The sequence below is a fragment of the Amblyraja radiata genome, chromosome 23 (assembly GCF_010909765.2).
Source record: "Amblyraja radiata isolate CabotCenter1 chromosome 23, sAmbRad1.1.pri, whole genome shotgun sequence".
Taxonomy (NCBI): domain Eukaryota; kingdom Metazoa; phylum Chordata; class Chondrichthyes; order Rajiformes; family Rajidae; genus Amblyraja; species Amblyraja radiata.
In genome coordinates, this window is record NC_045978.1 from 20480787 (window position 1) to 20501731 (window position 20945).

A 20945-nucleotide genomic window follows, 5' to 3' on the forward strand; every position below is an offset into this window, starting at 1 on the left:
ACACTGGGGGAGTACCCAAGGGTCACCACAATTATGGTGCCAATTTGTATGCATCGTTTCCAAGTTTTATATAGTATTGTTTATTATTGTCACATGTACTGAGGTACAATGAAAAGTGCGCTATTCCGTAAGTGGAAAGACCATACATGATTACATTCGTCCATAGTGTACAGATACAGGATTAAGGGAATAACGTTTTGTGCAAGATAAAGTCCGATTAAAGGTAGTCCGAGGGCCTCCAATGAGGTAGATAGTAGCTTAGGACTCCAGTTCACTAGTTGGTGATAGGATGGTTCAGTTGCCTGATAACAGCTGGGAAGAAACCGTCCCTGAATCTGGAGGTGTGCGCTTTCACACTTCTGTACCTCTTACCTGATGGGGGAGGAGAGGGGAGGGGAGGGAGTGCGACTGGTCATTGATGATGCTGGTGGTGGCCGCAGGGACAAGCGGGCTGCCACTGGGACCCTTGGTGGCCGATCAGTGCGAGTTGGTGCCTGATTCTCTTTTCTGATTCTCCTCTTTGCCCACAGGGTCTGACGGGATTTCCAGGAGCTTCTGGCCCTCGAGGGGGTTCTGGGAAAGTTGTAAGTATAGAAACACCGGGAATACGTCCCCTCCACCGTGAGCGCCGCTCTGAATCCTCCAACCTTCCCTTCATTGGCGCTTAGAGTTGGAGAGGGTTAGGATGTTGCTTCAAACAGATTTGTCTTTGAGTTTTTAAAAACAAAATCAAAGTGGCCAATGCACAGACTTGGAGAAGGATGATGTGGTGGCAAATATTTCGATCTTTTTTCTGTTGAGGGCTGCGAGAGGGAGTGGGCCAGTGGATATACCGCAGTTTGGAACTGGCTTGTGTTCAATGGTTCTTTATTATCACATGTACCGAGGTACCAGTGAAATTATTATTTTTTTGCATACAGTTCAGTAAATTATTACTAGACATAAGCACAATCCCGGATGAAATAGTGTATTGAAATTTATAGAAATGGAAATAGAAACAGCCCACTGAGTCCATGGGCTCCCGCAGCCATCCTTGTGGGTGCGGAAGGAAAGACCCCCGGTTCACCTTACCGGCCCCTTGGTCTTGCGTCCGTTGTCGCCGATTCTCTCCACCTTCCTCTCTGGTTCTCTGTTCCTCGGGACGAGCAGGGGCTGGGCTCGGCGGCTTCCCTCTTCAGCCGGGTTACCGGTTCCACGGCGGGCAAGTCAGACCTGCCGGGGTGTGGCAGCGGCCCGACTGTCCCAGCTGCCTGATCGCACATATGTTGAGGATGATTGAGTTACCAGTAGCCTGTGACTTCCACTTGGTGAGTGAGGCCACCTAATGGATTGGCCCGGCAGCTAATCAATGATTGTTTGGTGTTGATTCCAGGGAGATGCTGGTCGCAAAGGACATGTGGGAATCCAAGGAACTAAAGGAAGCTCGGTAAGTCCCTGTCTGATATTTTCAATGGATATTTCTGTCATGATCCTACCTCAATTTCTCAAAACTCCTTGAATGATGCATAACATATAGGATAAAAACCATTAGGACCTTATCGTTAGACATGTATAATATTGTCATGTGTTCTGAGACACAAGGAACTGCAGTTGCGCGATTACTAATAGAGACACTCTGTGCTGGGTTTTCTCCGGGTCTCTCTGAAGGCTCTATAGGAGGGGCAGGACAAAGACTGGTAGATAATAGGTAAAACAGACGAGAGGAGGGTAGGTTGGGCGTTGATTATTGCACCATGGCAAAAAGATGAAAAAAAGATGTGAGATAAAAGAATTGAAAAGTTCTGAAAAGTGAAGCCAGAGGAAGGAATGGATGGCGAGGGAGAAGGGAGAAATAGGTGGGGCACAGAGGAGGGGGAGGTAAAGAAAAGGGGGTGCGGGGAGAAGCGGAGGGGGGTTGTTAGAGGTTATCTAAAATTGGAGAATTCAAGATTCATTGGATAACTCTTTACGAAGAGCCAGCATGGGCACAATGGGCCAAATGGCCTCCTTCTCCAGAGTGGGATTCTGGTCAACCTTTCTTCAGATCGGGGAATCTTGGCAGGGTAGTATGGAATGAATAGAATGAGCAAGAGGCAGAGAGATGCAGTGAGCCATGGGGAGGTTGCATAGAGTGTGGAAGATGCAGAGATGATCCTTTTAAACCTAAGACTTTAGAGATATGGTGGGGAAACAGACCCTTTGGCCATATCAAGCCCATGCCGACCGTCGATCACCCCGTACAACAGCACTATCCTACACACTCGGGACAATTAAAAAAATTTCACCAAACTCAATTAGTTTATAAACCTACACGTCCTTGGAGTGTGGGAGGAAACCGGAACACCTGGAGAAAACCCACGCACGTCACAGGGAGAACGTACAAATTGCACACAGAGAGCACCCGTAGAACCCAGGTCTCTGCTGCTGTGCCGTCATGAGAGGCTTAGACCACTAAAGACTCCAGCAATATACACCAAACCAACACCTTGGCAGATCTCCATACTGATCATGGTTCTGGATGTATGTACTTCAACAGGTCACAACATGTGACTTATTAACCTGCCCTGAGTCTCCTGTGATTAGTCATTGACACTCTCACCCCATCTTTCCATAATAAATAGGAAAGTGAGTACAAACTTCAATACCTGATTGGACACTTCTTGCCTTCTCTGCCATCCTAATATTTGTACAAATAAAGATGACAGTTTTCCAATGAAGTCTCCTTGAATTTGGTCCCGCCACATCCGCTTACATTCCAGGAGATTCCAGAAAATTCCTGGAGCATTGACTCGCAGCTGGATATAGATTATGACTGGATAATCTGTGAATGGTATAGAACGGGTAGACAAACCCTTTTCTCCCAGAGTGGAAATGTCAAATACTAAGATGAGAGGGAGAAAATTTAAAGGAGATGTGCGAGGCAAGTTTTTTTACACAGAGGGTGGTGGGTGCCTGGAACATGCTGCCAGGAGTGATGGTGGAGGCAGATGATGGTGGACCCTGTGGGCCAAAGAGCCTGTTTCCACTCTGTATCTCTAAACTTTAAAGAGGATCAGAATGACATTCAAAACACTTGTGTGGGTCACTCACGCCAGCACAGAGCACCCAGCTTTCCCAAGAGCCACAAAATTGGACTCCTTATGGAAGCCAAGGCCAGTGGCCAACTTCCTGTGGATCCCCAGCAGTAACTACGGAAACACTTGCATCCAATCGATGGAGAGGAATAGGGAGAGGCAACTTCAGGGACATTTATAGCTCTGGATTCGAGTCAACTTAGATGGATGCAATGGTTAAATGTGTCAGAAAGTGTTTGTTTTCATTCTTATTAAGATGTTTCTTTTTTTTATAGTTTTGTACAGATTTCAACATTTGTGAGTGTCTGTGGCTTACCTGTCAGTCAGATAGTCTTGGGATGGGGCTTACCTGGCAGTCATGGGCAGGGCCTATCTGTCAGTCACGTAGTCTGGGGCCTCAGTCAGGGCCTCCAATGCTCTTCTAGTATAGTATATTCTAGTGTGCTTCTCTAGTCTATTTCTCCTATTGTTCCAATTTCTCTTGGTTTGATAGGTCTCACTACCCCTGGCTTCGTTAACTACTCTCTTCTCTTGTTACAGGGGAAGTTTGGTCCTCGGGGGCTGCCTGGTCTAGCTGGTCAGAAGGGGGAACTGGTAAGTGTGTCCAGGGCATTTGCTCTGATTGAATCTCTTCCTTTTGTACAATCTGTCAAAGCTGCCACAGCCAGACATAACAACAACTTTTCCCCATGAGCAGTATCTCTGATCAATAGTCAAAGATCTTTAGCCTCCTTTTGCTCTGGTATTTTATTTAATTCACATGTTTAATCAATAATGTTATATTATTAATGTTTAATGTTTTATGTGTCATTCCTAACTGTCACTGCATGTCATGTTGTCACTTGCGGGCAGAGCACCAAGGCAAATTCCTTGTATGTGAATATTTGGCCAATAAACGTATTAATTCATTCATCATTGTAGAGCAGGCATGGAACGTGAGGTGAATTCCAGGCTTAGGTTTAGGTTTACTATTGTGTATTAAAGCTTTGTTTTGCATGCTATCCAATCAGATCAGATAATGCTATACATGAATATGAACAAGCCAGATTAACTGTACCATTGTGTACTGAAAAGTTTTGTTTTGCACGCTATCCAATCAAATAGATAGTATAGATAATACTATACATAAATACAATCAAATCAAACTCAAGTACAATAGGTAGAGCAAAGGGGAAGGTACAGAGTGCAGAATATAGTTCTCAGCATTGTAGCGCACTAATTGTCCGCAACAGGATAGCAGTGACTCAGACAGTACACCAGCTTATGGAGGGACCATTCAGAAGCCTGATAGCAGAGGAGAAGATGTTCCTGGGTCTTTCAAGCTTCTGCGTCTTCTGTTCGATGGGAGCGGGGATGACCAGAGTAGGAAAGGTCTTTGATTATGTTTCATCTTGTTAGAGAATTTAGACCCTGGGGTCAGTTTTTAAACATACAGGCTGATTTCTTAAAGAGATAAGATGATCTTCTTCCTCTTCGAGGCAGGTGAATCTTTTGAATTCTGCTATTGATGTTGGTATTGGTTTATTATTGTCAGTGAGATAAATCTTTGTTTTGTGTGCTACCCACTCAAATCATGTCACACACTGGTACAGCAGATAGTGCAGAGGAGAAAACAGACATTGTGGGCTGAAGGGCCTGTTCCTGTGTTCTATGTTCTTTGTTACTTCAGTTGTAGTTTAATTTACTGAAAATTATAGGCGTCACTTGATAAGAAAGATTTGATGACATTAGAGAGGGTGTAGAAAAGATTCTCTAGAACAATTCCAGGAGCAAGGAATTTAGGCATTGGATGAAACTTCTACATGTTTGGCAGTAAATGTTGAACAAACGCTGAGATCAATCAGAGGCAGATGAGAGTTCAAAAGGGAACTGCAGATGCTGGAATATCGAAGGTACACAAAATTGCTGGGGAAACTCAGCGGGTGCAGCAGCATCTATGGAGCGAAGGAAATAGGCGACGTTACGGGCCGAAACCCTTCTTCAGACTGATGGGGGGTGGGGGGGGGGAAAGAAAGAAGGAAAAGGGGAGGAGGAGGAGGAGCCCGAGGGCGGGCGGATGGGAGGGTGGGAGGAGACAGCTAGAGGGTTAAGGAAGGGGAGGAGACAGCAAGGGCTAGCCAAATTGGGAGAATTCAATGTTAATGCCATAAGGACGCAAGGTCCCCAGACGGAATATGAGGTGCTGTTCCTCCAATTTCCGCTGTTGCTCACTCTGGCAATGGAGGAGACCCAGGACAGAGAGGTCGGATTGGGAATGGGAGGGGGAGTTGAAGTGCTGAGCCACCGGGAGGTCAGGTAGGTTATTGCGGACTGAGCGGAGGTGTTCGGCGAAACGATCGCCCAACCTACGCTTGGTCTCACCGATGTAAATCAGCTGACATCTAGAGCAGCGGATGCAGTAGATGAGGTTGGAGGAGATACAGGTGAACCTTTGTCGCACCTGGAACGACTGCTTGGGACCTTGAATGGAGTCGAGGGGGGAGGTGAAGGGACAGGTGTTGCATTTCTTGCGGTTGCAACGGAAAGTGCCCGGGGAGGGGGTGGTGCGGGAGGGAAGGGAAGAATTGACGAGGGAGTTGCGGAGGGAGCGGTCTTTGCGGAAGGCAGACATGGGGGGAGATGGGAAGATGTGGCGAGTGGTGGGGTCACGTTGGAGGTGGCGGAATGAGATGTGGGTGTCGGGGTGAAGGACAATTCTTTTTTGGATGTCATGACCGCTTCACGCTATCTATGAGAGCTCGTTCATGGATTCTGATTGTCTTGAACTGAGTTGCTTCTAAAGGACTTAAGAATGTTCTGAAATATTTCAGGGAAGTCAAGGGCGTGACGGGCGAGATGGAAATCCAGGAGCCAATGGAGAAAAGGTAACGTGTCGATTTTACTTCCTTGTTAGTTAAAGCGTCCGCTGTTAAAGGAAACTCCGATGAAGTAGTTCTGAGTAGGAGGAGATGGAGATAGCTCCAGGAGTGTGTTGACAATATGCATCTTGTGTTACAGGGTGAAGCAGGGCAACACGGAGCCCCTGGAGAGAAAGGCCCTGTTGGGCAGCCTGTAAGTATTGAACCTTCGAAACGTCAGTAGATCTTAGTGGGGGGAGTGCAAAGAAAAATAGACAACAATTAGAGGGCACTAAGGGCATGATGAGAGCATGGTTAGAGCACGCACATAAGTGGTCCGAATGAGAGCACAATGAGAGCACACAGTCAATCAAGGTCGGAATGAGAACGGTTAGAGCACACAGAAATTAAAGGCCAGAATGAGAGCATCATTAGAGTGCACAATTAACAGAGGCTGGAATGAGAACATGGTTAGAGCACACAGAAATCAGAGGTCAGAATGAGAGCATAATTCGAGAAGAATCGGGCCAGTCAACTTGTCAGACCTCGACTTCGCTGATGACATCGTCCTGCTGTCAGAAGATTAGGGAGGCACAGGAGCTGCTCGGCAGGGTCGAGACGGAGTACAAGAAAGTGGGCCTCCACCTCAATGCCAAGAAGATGGAGTACATGGCGTACAACGCTGGTGACCATGAGCCTCTGAAGACCAGTGGCGGTGCATCTCTCAAGAAAGTGGAGGACTTCAAGTACCTGAGAGCGGGGATGCAGAGCTCGGAGAATGACATCAAGGTCCGGAAAGCGCTTGCATGGAAAGCTCTCAATAACGTGGGGAAAATCTGGACGTCTCTGATGTCTAAGGGTCTCAAACTTAGATTCTTTCATGCAACTGTAGAGACCATATTATTGTACAGGTGTGAGGCATGGACTCTCACTCGAGCACTGTCCAAGTCTCTCGATGGTACCTACACCCGAATGCTCAGAAAAGTTCAAAACATCACCAACGCCCAGCTCTATGGGGAGATTCCACCTTTGATCGAGAAGATCAGGTGGAGCAGGATGAGGCTCGCTGGTCACTGCCACCGCCCCCAGAAATGCCAGCGAACAAGGTTGTGCTGTGGGAACCCACCCATGGAAGATGTGACCCGGGATGGCCAATCTAGACGATGCTGAAGACATTGATGGAAGAGGCACGTGTAGGGACAAAAGAGGAGCTTGCCGGCTGCATGGAGGACAGATGTGTGGTGCGTCCATCACCATGCCCGTCGGAAACCAGCACCACTGCGTCGCTAATGATGATTCTTCTTCTTTCGTGTGGCGTGCACAGCCTAAAGTTGTTGGACAACTTGTTCTATTTGATCTTCCGTTTGTGCACGTCGAGTTAATTGCATTAGTCGAAACAGGGCGGACCACGTGAAGGTTGCAATCTTCCACCCCGCTAATGATGATGATGATGATATATATATATATAATTAGAAAGCATTCAGAGTGAAAACATGGTCAGGACACATAGATAAAAGATGTCAGAACGAGAACATAGTTAGAGCACACAGATATCAGAGGTTGGAATGAGAGCACACAATAAACAGACAGATGTTTTAGTCACCATACTATAAGGAAGATAGGCCATTAAACTGGACAGAGTGCAGAGAAGCTTTACAAGGATGTTGCCAGAACTCGAGGTACTGAGTTATAGCGAGAGGTTGGGCGGGCTAGGACTTTATTCCTGATCGCACAGGAGGTTGAGAGGTGATGTTATAGAAATGCATAAAGTCATGAGGGGCATATTTTGGGTTTCCCAGGGTTGAGGAGTCAAGGGCAAGAGGGCATCGGTTTAAATTGAGAGGGGAAAGATTTAATCTGAGGGGCAACTTTTTCACACAGAAGGTGGTGGGTGTAAGGAACGAGCTGCCAGAGTAGGTCATTAAGGCAGGCACTACAACAATATTCAAAAGATATTTGGACGGGTACATGGATAGGGAAGGTTTGGAGGGAAAGGTGCCAAACACTGGCAAATGGAACCATCTTATATTGGTACATGGGTAATATAGACTAGTTGGGTTGAAGGGCAGGTTTCCGCGCTGTATGGCTCAGTGACTCTAACTGATTTTTTTGCCTCTATTTGTGTACCTCAGGGATTACCTGGCAAGCCAGGATATCAAGGAGCTGCAGGTGAACAGGTGAGCTGCCTTGCATAACACAAACAACAGTACATGTAGCACACAATGCAGCTCGCATACAATGCAACTGCATGTCCTAAGCATCTCAATGAACCCCATGCATGACTGTCGCTGGTCCTATGCACTGATGCCCATGATGTTATGTGTTTATTTGTCATATGCACCAGATATGAACCAGAATAATTAAATTATTACTTGCTGTAGCTTCGTAGACACATTGGACACAACAAGCTCATAGGTTATAGGAGCAGATTAGGCCATCCGGCCTACCAAATCTATGCCATTCAATCATGGCTGATCTATCTTTCCCCCTCAACCCCATTCTCCTGCCTCCTCCCCATAGCCCCAGACACCCTTAGTAATCAATAACCTTTCAATCTCCATCTTAAAAATATCTATTGACTGGGCCGTCTGTGGCAATTAATTCCACACCTTCACCACCCTCTGACTAAAGAAAATCCTCCTCATCTTCTTTCAAAAGGTAAGTCCTTTTATCCATATGTTCTCTGGTCCCAGACGTTTCCACTGGTGGAAACACTCTCTCTACATTCACTCTATCCAGGCCTTGCATGATTAATATTTCACGATAAATATGCTGTAAGTTCTCATTTATTCAAATAAACCGGACCTCAAGGGTGCAAAAACCAAACAATGCATAACTCCGCAGTAATTCAGTGCTGAGTTAGGGATGTGTAGGGTGGTTCAAGGTGCTGATGCGAAGAAGCTGTTCTTGCACCTGGGGATCATGGTCTTCAGGCTCCTGTACCTCATTTGTGATGGAGCAGTGAGAAGAGAGCATAGGTAGGGTGGTGTTAGCTCCTTGAGGTCAGTACTCATGATGGACTGGGCAATGTCCACCATTAACAGTAGCCTCCTTCATTCTTGAGGGTTCTGATTGCCGGGGTAGTGTGTAGTGTGAGATTGCATAACCAAAAGGGAATGCAGTGCACTCTGTTTTACAGAGACGTAGCTCACCCCCAGCTGTCCAGACTCAACCCTCCAGCCCGAAGGTTTCTCCATCCATTGCAAGGACTGGGTGGTGTAATTGGGAAAAGGGAGAGGTGAAGGCTTTTGCCTCATGGAAAACTCTTCCTGGTGCTCAGATATAGAGGTCTTGTTGAACTCCTACTCTCCACACCTGGAACACCTGCCGGTGAAGTGCTGTCCCTTCTCCTTCCCGAGGGATTTCAACTCCATCATCACGACCGTGGTCTACATCTCACCCCAGTCCATCTAGCACTGGAGGAGCTGCACGTCATGGTCAAAAATACCAGATGCCATTCCCCGATGCCTTCTCCATCTTTGCCATGGACTTCAACAAGTTAGCTCGAAGAAGACACTTCCAAACTACCATCATAATGTCTCCTGCAGCACCAGAAGATCATACACTCAATCACTGTTTCACACCCTGTCCCTCTATGCCTCAGTAGCATTTCTGAAAATGCACCCTCTGCCAGCGTCCAGACCAGGCAGCGACTGAAGAGGGCAGAGGATTGTACAGAGCTGATCAAGGCAGGCAAAAGGGTGACTTTGCAACTGTTTGGACTCGGTAGGCTGGAGGAAGTTCAAGGTACCTGAATAAATATGCCACAGTTGTGAACAACTTCATAACAGAATGTGTTCCTACCAAGACCATCCATGTATCCGCCAGCTAGAAAGAAGCCTAGGAGGTCCACAATCTACTGAGGGCCAGATCTGTGGTGGGCAAATAAGGCAATTCAGGAAGTCCAAGGCTGCGGAGGCTCCCCTGGGAAACCAAGGCAGACGGGCGATGAGAGGATGTTGGTTGTTTGTCGACCAAGAGAAGGTGATGACCGGAGGCCTGCAACAGCCTGGGGCTTGCCTGGATCGGGCACCGGTCTTAACAACTGGAGCGTGGACTGGACTTGAAAATCATTGCCAAAACTCTTGCTTGCAGGCTCAATAGACTATTGCTGTACAATTGTTAATCATGGATGGTATGGTGATACTCTACTGGACTGTTTGTAAGATGAGAATTTCACTGTGAGTTTGCATTTCACACGTGACGATGAAGCATCGTTGCACCTTTGAACCCATTGAACTTTCAGAAGGCCATTGCAAGCACAAAGAGCCACTTCCAGACTAAACTGGAATTTCAGATGGATGCTCGACAACTGTGGCAGGGCTTGCAAACCTTCACTCCCTGCAAGGTGAAACTAAGTAGCTCACGTAACAGCAACACCTCATTCCTGGGCAAGCTCAGTGCTTTCTCCACTTGCTTTTAAGGGGAGAACAATGATGTACCTTCACAAGCCCTCATTGCTCCAACACCCTGTGATCTCAGCCACCATCAGAAGATCCTTCACAAGAGTGAACCCCAGAAAGCGTCCAGCCATGGTGGTGTACCTGGCCACATTCTCAAAACATACCTGGATCAACGGGTTGGCATTTTCACTGACATCTTCAGCCTTTCTATACCATGATCCCGAGGTCCATACCCGCCTGAAACCATGGGTGTAGGATTGGGGTATATTTTCAACGTGATTACAGGGTCATTGGGTTGGGTCATGGGTCAAGGACTGGACTTATGGAGTTGTTGTACTCTAGACAAAGCATCTGATTCTGATTCTCATAGCTGAATAGAATGCAGATTGCACGAGATTGGTTTAATGCTGACATTAAACCCTGGCAGAAGTTTGGAAATGCACAAACTGAAATTAAATACATCCACCCTGGCTATACATATCACGGCCTATTCTGTACTGTTAAATACCTGTATGAAAGTAACCTGCAAGCCCAGATTGGTGTAATCAGCCATTTCTATACACATTGTCACACAATAGTCTACATATCATGGTCTTACCTGAACCAGTAATGAACCAGCATCCAGAGTGTTTAATTGCCATATATACCGACAATGGAAGAATAAAATTCTTACTTGCAGCATCTTCAGGCCTGTAAACACTGTACACACAGATTATATATATTGTATTATACAAAATTCAATAAATTAAAAACCCAATACCAGTGCAAAAAAAAGCCTGGTCCTTAGTGCAACCAAAGATAGTGTATAGAAGTTTATAGTTGAGGTTAGTGTCGTGTAATGTTCAAAGAGTCTGATGGTTGTTGGGAAGAAATTGTTCTTGAACCTGATGGTCACGGTTTTCAGACTCCGATACCTTCTTCCCGATGGCAGGAGTGAAGCGAGAACGTGGCCAGTTGTGGTGGGGGTCTCTGATGATGCTCGCTGCCTTTTTGAGGCAGCGTCTCCTGTAGATCCATTCGATGGTGGGGCAGTCAGTACCTGTGATGAACCGGGCAGTGTTGAATATCACTTGCACTGTTAAACGCCATGCTGTATATTATGCTCACTATGGAACCAGCCACAAATGTTCACTAAAAATTTGCACAGAGACACCTGTATAGTATATTGGTCAGATATACCTGTACTGGTCTTGGTTAGATATCCCTGTACAGTATACAGGATCTTGGACAGGTACACCTGTACTGGGTCTTAGCCAGATACACATGTACAGATATTGGGTCACTCTTCAGCCTTCTCCCCTTTACAAGTCCTCAGTTATTGAACCTCCTATGATGTCAGTCCCATTTGTAACCCCAGGGACAAATGTGGGTGAACGGGTCGCGCGGGGTGTCTGTACGGGGTGTCTGTGTGGGGTGTCTGTGTGGGGTGTCTGTGTGGGGTGTCTGTGTGGGGTGTCTGTGTGGGGTGTCTGTGTGGGGTGTCCGTGTGGGGTGTCTGTGTCGGCATGGGGTGTCTGTGTGGGGTGTCTGTGTGGGATGTCTGTGTGGGATGTCTGTGTGGGGTGTCTGTACGAGGTGTCTGTGTGGGGTGTCTGTGTGGGGTGTCTGTGTGGGGTGTCTACGGGGTGTCTGCGTGGGGTGTCTGTGTCGGCATGAGGTGTCGGCATGGGGTGTCTGCGTGGGGTCTCAACGCGGGGTCAGCATGAGGAGCTCTGTGCGGTTTGACCTGGCTTGTCACTGATGCTTTGCCCCTTTTGTCCCCACACAGGGAAGCCGAGGACCAGCGGGAGGACCAGGACCTCAGGGAGCCCCTGGGAGTGCGGTAAGTCCCCCATGAACTCGGACCCAGTACACCACTGGGTCATTGTTGCATTTACCTGTTTCTCTGTCTCTGTGTTAAAATGTTCTAACTGTTTGCTGTTCACATCACAGGGAGAGATGGGGGACTCTGGCGACATGGGTGAGCAGGGACCAAGAGGCGTTGACGTAAGTGGTAACAATAGAAAATGTTGTGCTAGACTTGCCCTATCAGTATGACCCTCTACCCCCCTCCTCCCTCATCTCCTTGGCCAGCCTGGATTGCAATGCATTGATCTTACTCATCTCACCCCTTTGTGGGAACAAGTTCCACTTTCTCTTGTAGAACAGAAGGTGGTGGAGTAACTCAATGAAGAGGGTTCCAAACCAAAACGTTGCCTATCCATGTCCTCCAGAGATGCTTCCTGACCCATTGAGTTACTTCAGCATTTGTTGTTCTGTGCAAGGTGTCAGCATCTGCAGTTCCCCACTGCACATTCTTTCTGCCAGTTTAAAGCAATATTTGGGTTGGATTCCTCACTGACTCTTATTATGTCGGCCTCTTGTTCTGCTCCTCCCCATACTCTCTCCGACAACAGCCTTCCTCAATGTAAGGTCCTCCATTGGGTCACGTCCACACCCCTCCAGTTGCCTGGTCTCGGAGAAGTTCCCATCTCTTGATCTGGGAGAACCTCACCCAAAGGACAATCGTGGACCTGACACCAGAGATCCATAGTTTTAGTTTTAGAGATACAGCATGGAAACAGGCCCTTCTGCTGACTGAGTCCACACCGACCATCGGTCATTAGCACACTAGTTCCATCCTGCACACTAGGGACAATTTACAGAAGCCAAGTAACCTACAAACCTGCACTTCTTTGGAGTGTGGGAGGAAACCAGAGCACCTGGAGAAAACCCGGTCACAGGGAGAACGTACAAACTCCATACAGACAACACTCATAGTCAGGATCGAACCCAGGTCTCTGGTGCTGTAAGGCAACATCTCTACTGCTGCACCACTGTGCCGCCCTAGACCGATCCTTGAGCAGGTTAGGTTTCGAGGTGGGGAAGCAAATTGGCTGCCTACCCCTGGTCTGGCCTTGATGCTACTCCAAACCTCGAGTGCCGGAGACTCCGAGCAACCTCCGCAACTCAGGGGCAATTATGGATGGGCTATAAATATTAGCGGGGTCAGCAAATGAAAGTTGTTGAGTCTCAGGCTGGTACAGTTAGTCTTGAACAAAGAGGTGACTGGGGGTCTATTCAGCCTGAATCTGATGGAAAAGCAGGACAGGCTTGAAGGGCTAAATGGCCTTCTCCCCACTCTCCTGTGGCACTGGCAGGGGCTTCTTTAGACTTTACTTTGGGCTTTAAAGATATAGCGTGGAAACAGGCCCTTCGGCCCACCCAGTCTGCGCCGACCAGCAATCACCCTGTACACCAGCGCTATCCTACACACTACGGACAATTTACAGAAGCCAATTAACTTACAAACCCACAGGTCTTTGGAGTGTGGGAGGAAATAGCAGCACCCAGAGGCAACCCACGCAGTCACAGGGAGAACGTACTAACTCCGTACTGACAGGACAGGTAGTCAGGGTCAAACCGGGGTCACCGGCGCTGTCAGGCAACAACTCCGCGCCACTGTGCCACCGCTTCTGAGGCACCTGTTGCTGTGGAACCTCCCCCGGCCGCTCACCTGCATGGGGAGCACGTTACGCCTCTACTCCCAGCACCCTGGAGGAACAGGGCACAGGAGGAGGCTGTTCTGCCCAACAAGCCTCTGCTAGTTCTTTAAAATTCTGGAATTAGCCTTGCCTTCTTTCCCTTAACCTTTGGAAATTATTTCCTTTCAAGTATTGATGTAGTTCCCTTTGTGAAGCTCAGTGGCTCCAGGTTGTAGAACTGGATGACCGAATTGGATGGTCAGGGGAAAGGGGAACTGTGTGAGATAAGTACGGGAGGGTCAACAACATGGGCTGAGGACAGGGAGGCGATCTCTGGGTACCTGTTACTGAGTGACGTTGTTGTGTGTGTGCGTGTGTATCAGGCAGTGTATGCGGGTCTGTGTGCACACCAGGCTGTGTGTGAATGTGTATTACAACACTTGTGTGTTTTCCAACACATGCATGTATGTGTGTTTCACATTCACTGCTTTAAATATTTCCATTCAGAAATGACCCATGCTCACAGTGCACTCTATCGGACAGACTTGCATTTCTATAGCAGCTTTCAAGGCATCACAAGTTCCTGTACTACAACGGTGGTTGCTTTTCAGAAGATTCCTCTGAACCGTGGTCGCTGCTGTGAGACTGGAATTTCCCTCGTCAGTGTGTGCACAGGAAGCCCTCGCATGCAGTCAGGCGATAATGTACAAATGAAATGCTCTGGTGCTGCTTGTAGAAATGGAAATATTAGCCGCAAAAACAGAGGGGAAAGGAAAAAAATTCAAAATGTGATCTTTCACTGGGAGAGAAATGGAGTGTTGTCAATAGACTCTTTGGATTGGCTTCTTACCAGGAAAGTAGCAGAGGGAGAGCAACCACTGATGGTCTTTTCTGAGATGGTATCTCTCGACCGACTGCAGTGTCTAGAACAATAAGCTCCATTGTTCAGGGAGCAGATCAAGAGGCTGACATGCACACTAGCTTGTGCTACTCACAGTCATAGTTTAGAAAACAGAACATTACGGTAAAGGGCCTGTCCCACTGTACGAGGTAATTCAAGTTCTCCCGAGTTTTCCCCTGATTCAAACTTGGAGAATGTCCGTAGCGGGTCCGTATGAGTTCATGGATGTCTCGTAGCGGCTCGCACGAGTAAAAAGAAACTATTTTTTTCATCACGAGTATTTTTTTACTCGTGGACATTTTTCACAGTGTTGAAAAAACGTCACGTGTTTACCGGAATTCCCGTTACTCGTACGAGCCGTTACGGGACATTCACGAACTCCTACGGACCCGCTACGGACATTCTCCGAGTTCGAATCAGGGGAAAACTCGGGTGAACTCTTGATTTACCACATACAGTGGGACAGGCCCTTATTAAGCACAAAATGCAGGAGGAACTCAGCGGGTCAGACAGCATCTGTGGATGGAATGGACAGAAGACGTTTCGGGTCGGGACCCATTCCTTCCACAGATGCTGCCTGACCTGCTGAGCTCCTCCTGCACTTTATGTTTTGCTCAAAATTCCACCATCTGCAGTTCCTTGTATCTCCGTAGAACATGATTCATATCATTCCATTCCCTGCATATCCTACTTATCCAAAAGCGTCTTGAACGCCATTATTGTATCTGCCTCCACCATCAGCGTGTTCCAGGCACTCACCAACCTCTGTGTTCACTGAAACAAAGCCTGCCCCACACATTTTCGTTAAACGTTCCCCCTTTCTAAACAAAGGATAGTATATTGAATTCTACAGCACCACGCATCAGTCTCGATGAGGTGCTTAAGAGTTGAGAGCAACATCTTCTGGCGCAGAGATGAGAGCTCTGTTCAATAGTCACAGCTCAGAATTAGTAAAGGTCCCGACACAAAACGTAATCTGACCCACTGAGTTACTCCTGCATTTTGTGCCTTTCTCGCTGTCAGTTTAGTTTTAGTTTAGTTTAGAGATACAGCAGGGAAACAGGCCCTTCGGCCCACCGAGCACGCTGACCATTGATCACCCGTTCACACTAATTCTATGTTATCCCACTTTCTCATCCACTCCCTACTAGGGGGCAATTTACAGAGGCCAGTTAACCTACAAACCCGCAAATCTTTGGGATGTGGGAGGAAACCGGAGCACCCGTAGGAAACCCATGTAGTCACAGGTAGAACGTGCAAACTCCGCAGAGACAACATTCGAGGTCAGGTTCGAACCCGGGACTCTGGTGCTGTGAGGCAGCAGCTCTACCTGCTGCACCACTGTGCCGGCCTACCAGACGTCCCCACTGCATGCAACACCCATTGAGTTGATGTAAACAGGTGGTGGACCAGCAAAGTTCAGTGTGGTCAGATCACTCCGCACCTCTGACTGTAGTAGAAATATTTCTTCTGCGTCTGGTAGGGAGTGTGCTTCTCTCTTCGGCATCCATTACCCCATTCTTGAATTCACCTCTTTCTCCCTTTCCCGACATACCCCCCCCAAACTAAACTATCCCCCATCCCCACCCTGTCACTCATTCTCACTAACAGCAGTGGGTGCTAAATTAAATTAATCTCCGCTGCCTGCACGTGATCCATATCTGTCCATTCCCTGCATATCCACGTGCTTATCCGAAAGTGTCTTAAGCGCCACTATCGTATCTACCTCCACAACCACCCCCGGCAACACATTCCAGCCACGCACCACCCTCTGTGTAAAAAAAAACCTGCCCCTTGCATCTTATTTCAACTTTACCCCTCACACCATAAAGCTATGCCCTCTGGTATTTGATATTTCCATCCTGGGGATATAGGTTCTACCCTATCAATGCATCTCACAGTTTTATATCGTTCTGTCAGGACTCTCCTCAATCTTTGACATTCCAGAGAACAAGTCTGGCTGGGTTTCCTCCAGGCGCTCTGGTTTCCTCCCACATCCCAAAGATGTGCAGGTATGTAGGTTAATTGGCTTCTGTAAAAAATTCCCCTAGTGTGTAGGAAGTGGATGTGAAAGTGGGATAATGTAGAACTAGTGTGAACAAGTGATTGCCGGTCGGCATGGACTAGGTGGGCCAAATGGCCTTTAGACGTTTGACTTGATAAAAACTTTGTAAATACGGAGTGGAAACAGACCCTTCGGCCCACCGAATCCACACCGATCAGCAATTACCCCATACACCAGCACTATCCTGCACACTTGGGCCAATTTACAATTGATTTTATACCAAAGCAATTAATGTACAAACCTGTACATCTTTGGAGTGTGGGAGGAAACTGGAGCACCCGGAGAAAACCCACGTAGTTACAGGGAGAACGTGCAAACTCCGTGCAGACAGCACCCATAGTTAGGATTAAACCCGGCTCTCTGGTGCTGTGAGGCAGCAACTCTACCACTGTGCCACTGTTCTGCTTCTGTTTCCATGCTGTATCTCTATGCTAAGAGTTCATAACCAACTGCCCCTGTCCGGGTCCCCAATTTACCCCCACTCCCCTCCCTCACCCGTTGCTTAGGCTGCTGTAGAGAGGGGAATGCACACACTAAGATGCAGCCACCTTCACTGTGGCCCTTTCACAAGTAATTGAAATTAAATATCCCAGAGATATTTCACTCCCTCCTACAGGAAGGGACTTGGTAAATCTGAGTTGTTGAAATGACTGGGCTTTCTGTCTAGCTCCCTCGCTCGCTCAAAGGCTTATTGTTCACTCCTTGCAGAAGGCTCCAAGGTAGCCTGACCCAGCTTGGGACTGATGTTTGCACAGTCCCAGTGAGGAGGGCTGGTTTCTGGCACCACTCTCTGGTGCAGTGAACGACACAAACTCCATTCAGTACCTGGGATCCTGCAGGAATCTTCCGGAAACTGGCTTGAAGCTGGCAGGGAGCGGATGAATGCAAGACACGCAGCCACAATCCAGTCAGACTGACGTTCGTGGTGCTGGTACACTACAACAACAGCTTACATTTAAGCACCTTCAACACTGTAAAATGTCAAGGGAAGCTGTGGAGGGGCATCACCAAACACAATTCTATCTGTAAAAAGAAGAGTTTTTATTCCTTCGTTTAATCATACTGTTAATTATAAAATTCAAAGCTACAGTTGGATTGGGTGTGACTTTGCTGCCTTGTGCGTAGAACAGAACCCTTGCATCCCGTCTCTTCATACCTCCGTCACCATAGTCGTCGTACTAGTTTCACTGTCATCCTGCTGTGTTTCACTGTCTGTATTACTCGTTATCACCTTCCCCAAACCAACAATGGACCATTGTGGGCTCCTCCTTTCCTTGATCATTGTTGCTGACTTTGTCTTTTTGCAATATCCTTCATTCATTTATTCTTTGTACCTTTCCATATCTCTCGGTTCCCTCTCCCCTGACTCTCAGTCTGAAGAAGGTCTCGAACCAAAATGACACCTATTCCTTTTCTCCTGAGTTTCACCAGCTTTTTGTGTCTATCTTCTGTGTAAACGAACATCTGCAGTTTCTTCCTACACATAGAACAGTACAGTACAGGAACAGGCCCTTCAGCCCACAATGTCTGTGCCAAACATGATGCAAAGTTGAACTAATCTCTTCTGCCTGCACATGATCCATATCCCTCCATTTCCTGCATATCCACATGTCTTTGTAAATGCCTCATAAGAACTAATGGACAGAGATTTATTTTGGGGGATAAGTGATACAGAGGAGGTGTGAGGATAGGTGTAGGAAGTAACTGCAGATGCCGTTTACACCGAATATAGACACCAAATGCTGGAGCAACTCTGGATAGAAGGAATTGGTGACATATCGGGTCAAGACCCTGCTTCAGACTGAGTGTCAGGGGAGAGGGAATTACAGAGATAAGGAAGTGTAAGAGATCAAAAGAGATGAAGATCAAGGAAAATGTAGAATAGACCATTGTTAGCTAGGAGAAGGTGACAACAAAGCAAACAGATAAAATGTCTGTTCAAACTGGTCAGAGAACTGGGAAGGGGGAGGGAGTGGGAAAGCAAGGTTTACTTGAAGTTAGATAAATCAATATTCATACCACTGGGGTGGAAGCTGCTCAAGCAAAATATGAGGTGCTGTTCCTCCAATTTGTGCTGGGCCTCACTCTGACAATGGAGGAGGCCCAGGACAGAAAGGTCAGTGTGGGAATGGGAAGCGGAGTTAAGGTGTTTAGCAACCGGGAGTTCAGGTAGGTTTAGGCGGACTGTGAGAAGAGGTTTTTGCACACATGAAGAGGTAATGACCAGGTACATACTACCTGCAAGAATGGTACAAGTTGAGATGATTATTGATTTCAAAACAAATTTGTATCAGTGGTAGAGGGGATCGAGCAGAGGGATGGAACTTTAGGGAGATAGAATGGACAGAGTGGGCCGAATGCTCCCCTGCTTTGCTATAATGACTTTCGAGCATGACCGAGTATACCTGTGCCCTTGTTCAGCTGAATGTGTGTCTGTACCTGTAAACCTACCCATAGATATATACCTCTGGATGTGTGTTTAGGTGAGTCTGCACATCCACTCTGTTAAGGCAGTATGTCTGAGTGGACTTCTCTGGGCTGATGTGAGTACATATGTATGTACCTGCTTGTATACTAATGGACAGTGCTGTCCTGATGTTTGCTGTGTTTGGTTCAATGGTACTTTATTGTCACATACTAAGTTAGGGCGGCACGGTGGCGCAGCGGTAGAGTTGCTGCCTTAAAGTGCCAGAGACCCAGGTTCTGGCGCTGACTATAGGTCTGTACAGAGTTTGTACGTTCGCCCTGTGACCTGCGTGGGTTTTCTCCGGCATCTAAAGACATACAGGCTTGTAGGCTAATTGATTTGGAAAAAATTGTAAATTTCCCTAATGTGTGTAGGATGGTCCTAGTTTGTGGGGATTGCTGATAGGCGAGGATTCGGTGGGCCGAAGTGCCTGTTTCTGCACTGTATCTCTAAACTAAACTAAATTACTGGAGTGTAAGATAGTAGAACACACTGATTCCATACAAAAGAGTCACCAGGTATTACCCTTCAAGTCCAATTTTATTTTAAATGTTATAGACCTAACTTGGCCATAAAGTCCGGTAGTACTGCTGCTGTAACCTGCTGTTGTCTGCTCACCTTTGGTGCTGTAACACTCATGTCTCCTTTCCCTGGTCTGTGCAGGGTGAGATGGGACCTCCTGGACTTCGAGGTGTACAGGGTCGCAGAGGATACCAGGTAAGCGGCTCTCAAGACAACAAGACTCACCACTTGCCTTAATGAAGTACTGACGAGATGCTGCAATGTTGGAAACACACATTTGAGCTTGACAAAATTCCACAACCTTCTGATAATGGTTGAAGTGATGATTAGTGGTTCAATGCTTCCCTTGTTATCACGTGTACCAAGGTGCTGTTAGATTCTGTTTTATTTTCATACGGATCAGTAAGATTATTGCCATATATGAGTACAATAAGTACAAAATACATAGAAACAGTCCACTGAGTCTATATCATTAACTGTATACTTTATCCTTACATTTGACCTCCCAAAGTGCAGCACCTGACACTTGCTGGGATTAAACTCCATCTGGCATTTCTACGCCCACATCTGCAGCTGATCTAAATCCAGCTACATCCTTTGACAGTCTTCCTCGCAGTCCGCAACTCCACCAATTCTGATGAGGTCTGCAAACTTACTAAAGTGATTTCAAAATGAAATTGGAATGGCAGAGATCCCTCTATTCCAATGTTCGGAGGGATCTTTGACTCTGTTACAATGGCCTGAGACAGCAGGGGAGATCCTTGTTTAATGATCCCACCTGACCGATGGCAGTGACAATGCAGCACAAACTCAGTACTGCAGTTGGAGGGTGTGTACTGGTCTTAAATCAGAGTCCTATGTAATTCTCTTGTCACCTTAGCATGGATATAGATGTAGAGTCCAGTCTGTTTTCCTTCATCTGGACCTTGAGTCACTGATCTACCCTGGGCCAACAACTTCAGCCTTTGATATCACACCAACCGTAGCTATTTGCTGTTCAGTGGCTCCCCCTGCAGTCCTGAGAGGAATTGCAGATTCCCAGAAGCCAGAGAATTGTGCAAAAGGACACAATGTGCTGGAGTAACTTAGTGGGTCAGGCAACATCACTGGAGAACATGGATAGGTGACGTTTCGGGTCTGAAATGTCAGGCAAGCATGTTCTCCAGGGATGGTGTCTGACCTGCTGTTCCTGCAGCATTTTTTGTCCTTTTGTGTAAACCAGCTTCTGCAGTT

General features: G+C 47.2%; 1 protein-coding gene across 2 annotated transcripts in view; it reads left to right on the forward strand.

The window, feature by feature from the left end:
• The window catches only part of col9a3 (collagen type IX alpha 3 chain), an 81462-nt gene that overhangs the window by 33048 nt on the left and 27469 nt on the right, over positions 1 to 20945 (forward strand). For both annotated transcript variants that reach the window (XM_033041686.1, XM_033041685.1), the window contains exons 15-23: positions 531 to 584; positions 1373 to 1426; positions 3594 to 3647; positions 5864 to 5917; positions 6051 to 6104; positions 8023 to 8067; positions 12062 to 12115; positions 12226 to 12279; positions 19854 to 19907. In XM_033041686.1, coding sequence (XP_032897577.1) covers positions 531 to 584; positions 1373 to 1426; positions 3594 to 3647; positions 5864 to 5917; positions 6051 to 6104; positions 8023 to 8067; positions 12062 to 12115; positions 12226 to 12279; positions 19854 to 19907 — 477 coding nt within the window. The remainder of the gene's footprint in view (positions 1 to 530; positions 585 to 1372; positions 1427 to 3593; positions 3648 to 5863; positions 5918 to 6050; positions 6105 to 8022; positions 8068 to 12061; positions 12116 to 12225; positions 12280 to 19853; positions 19908 to 20945) is intronic.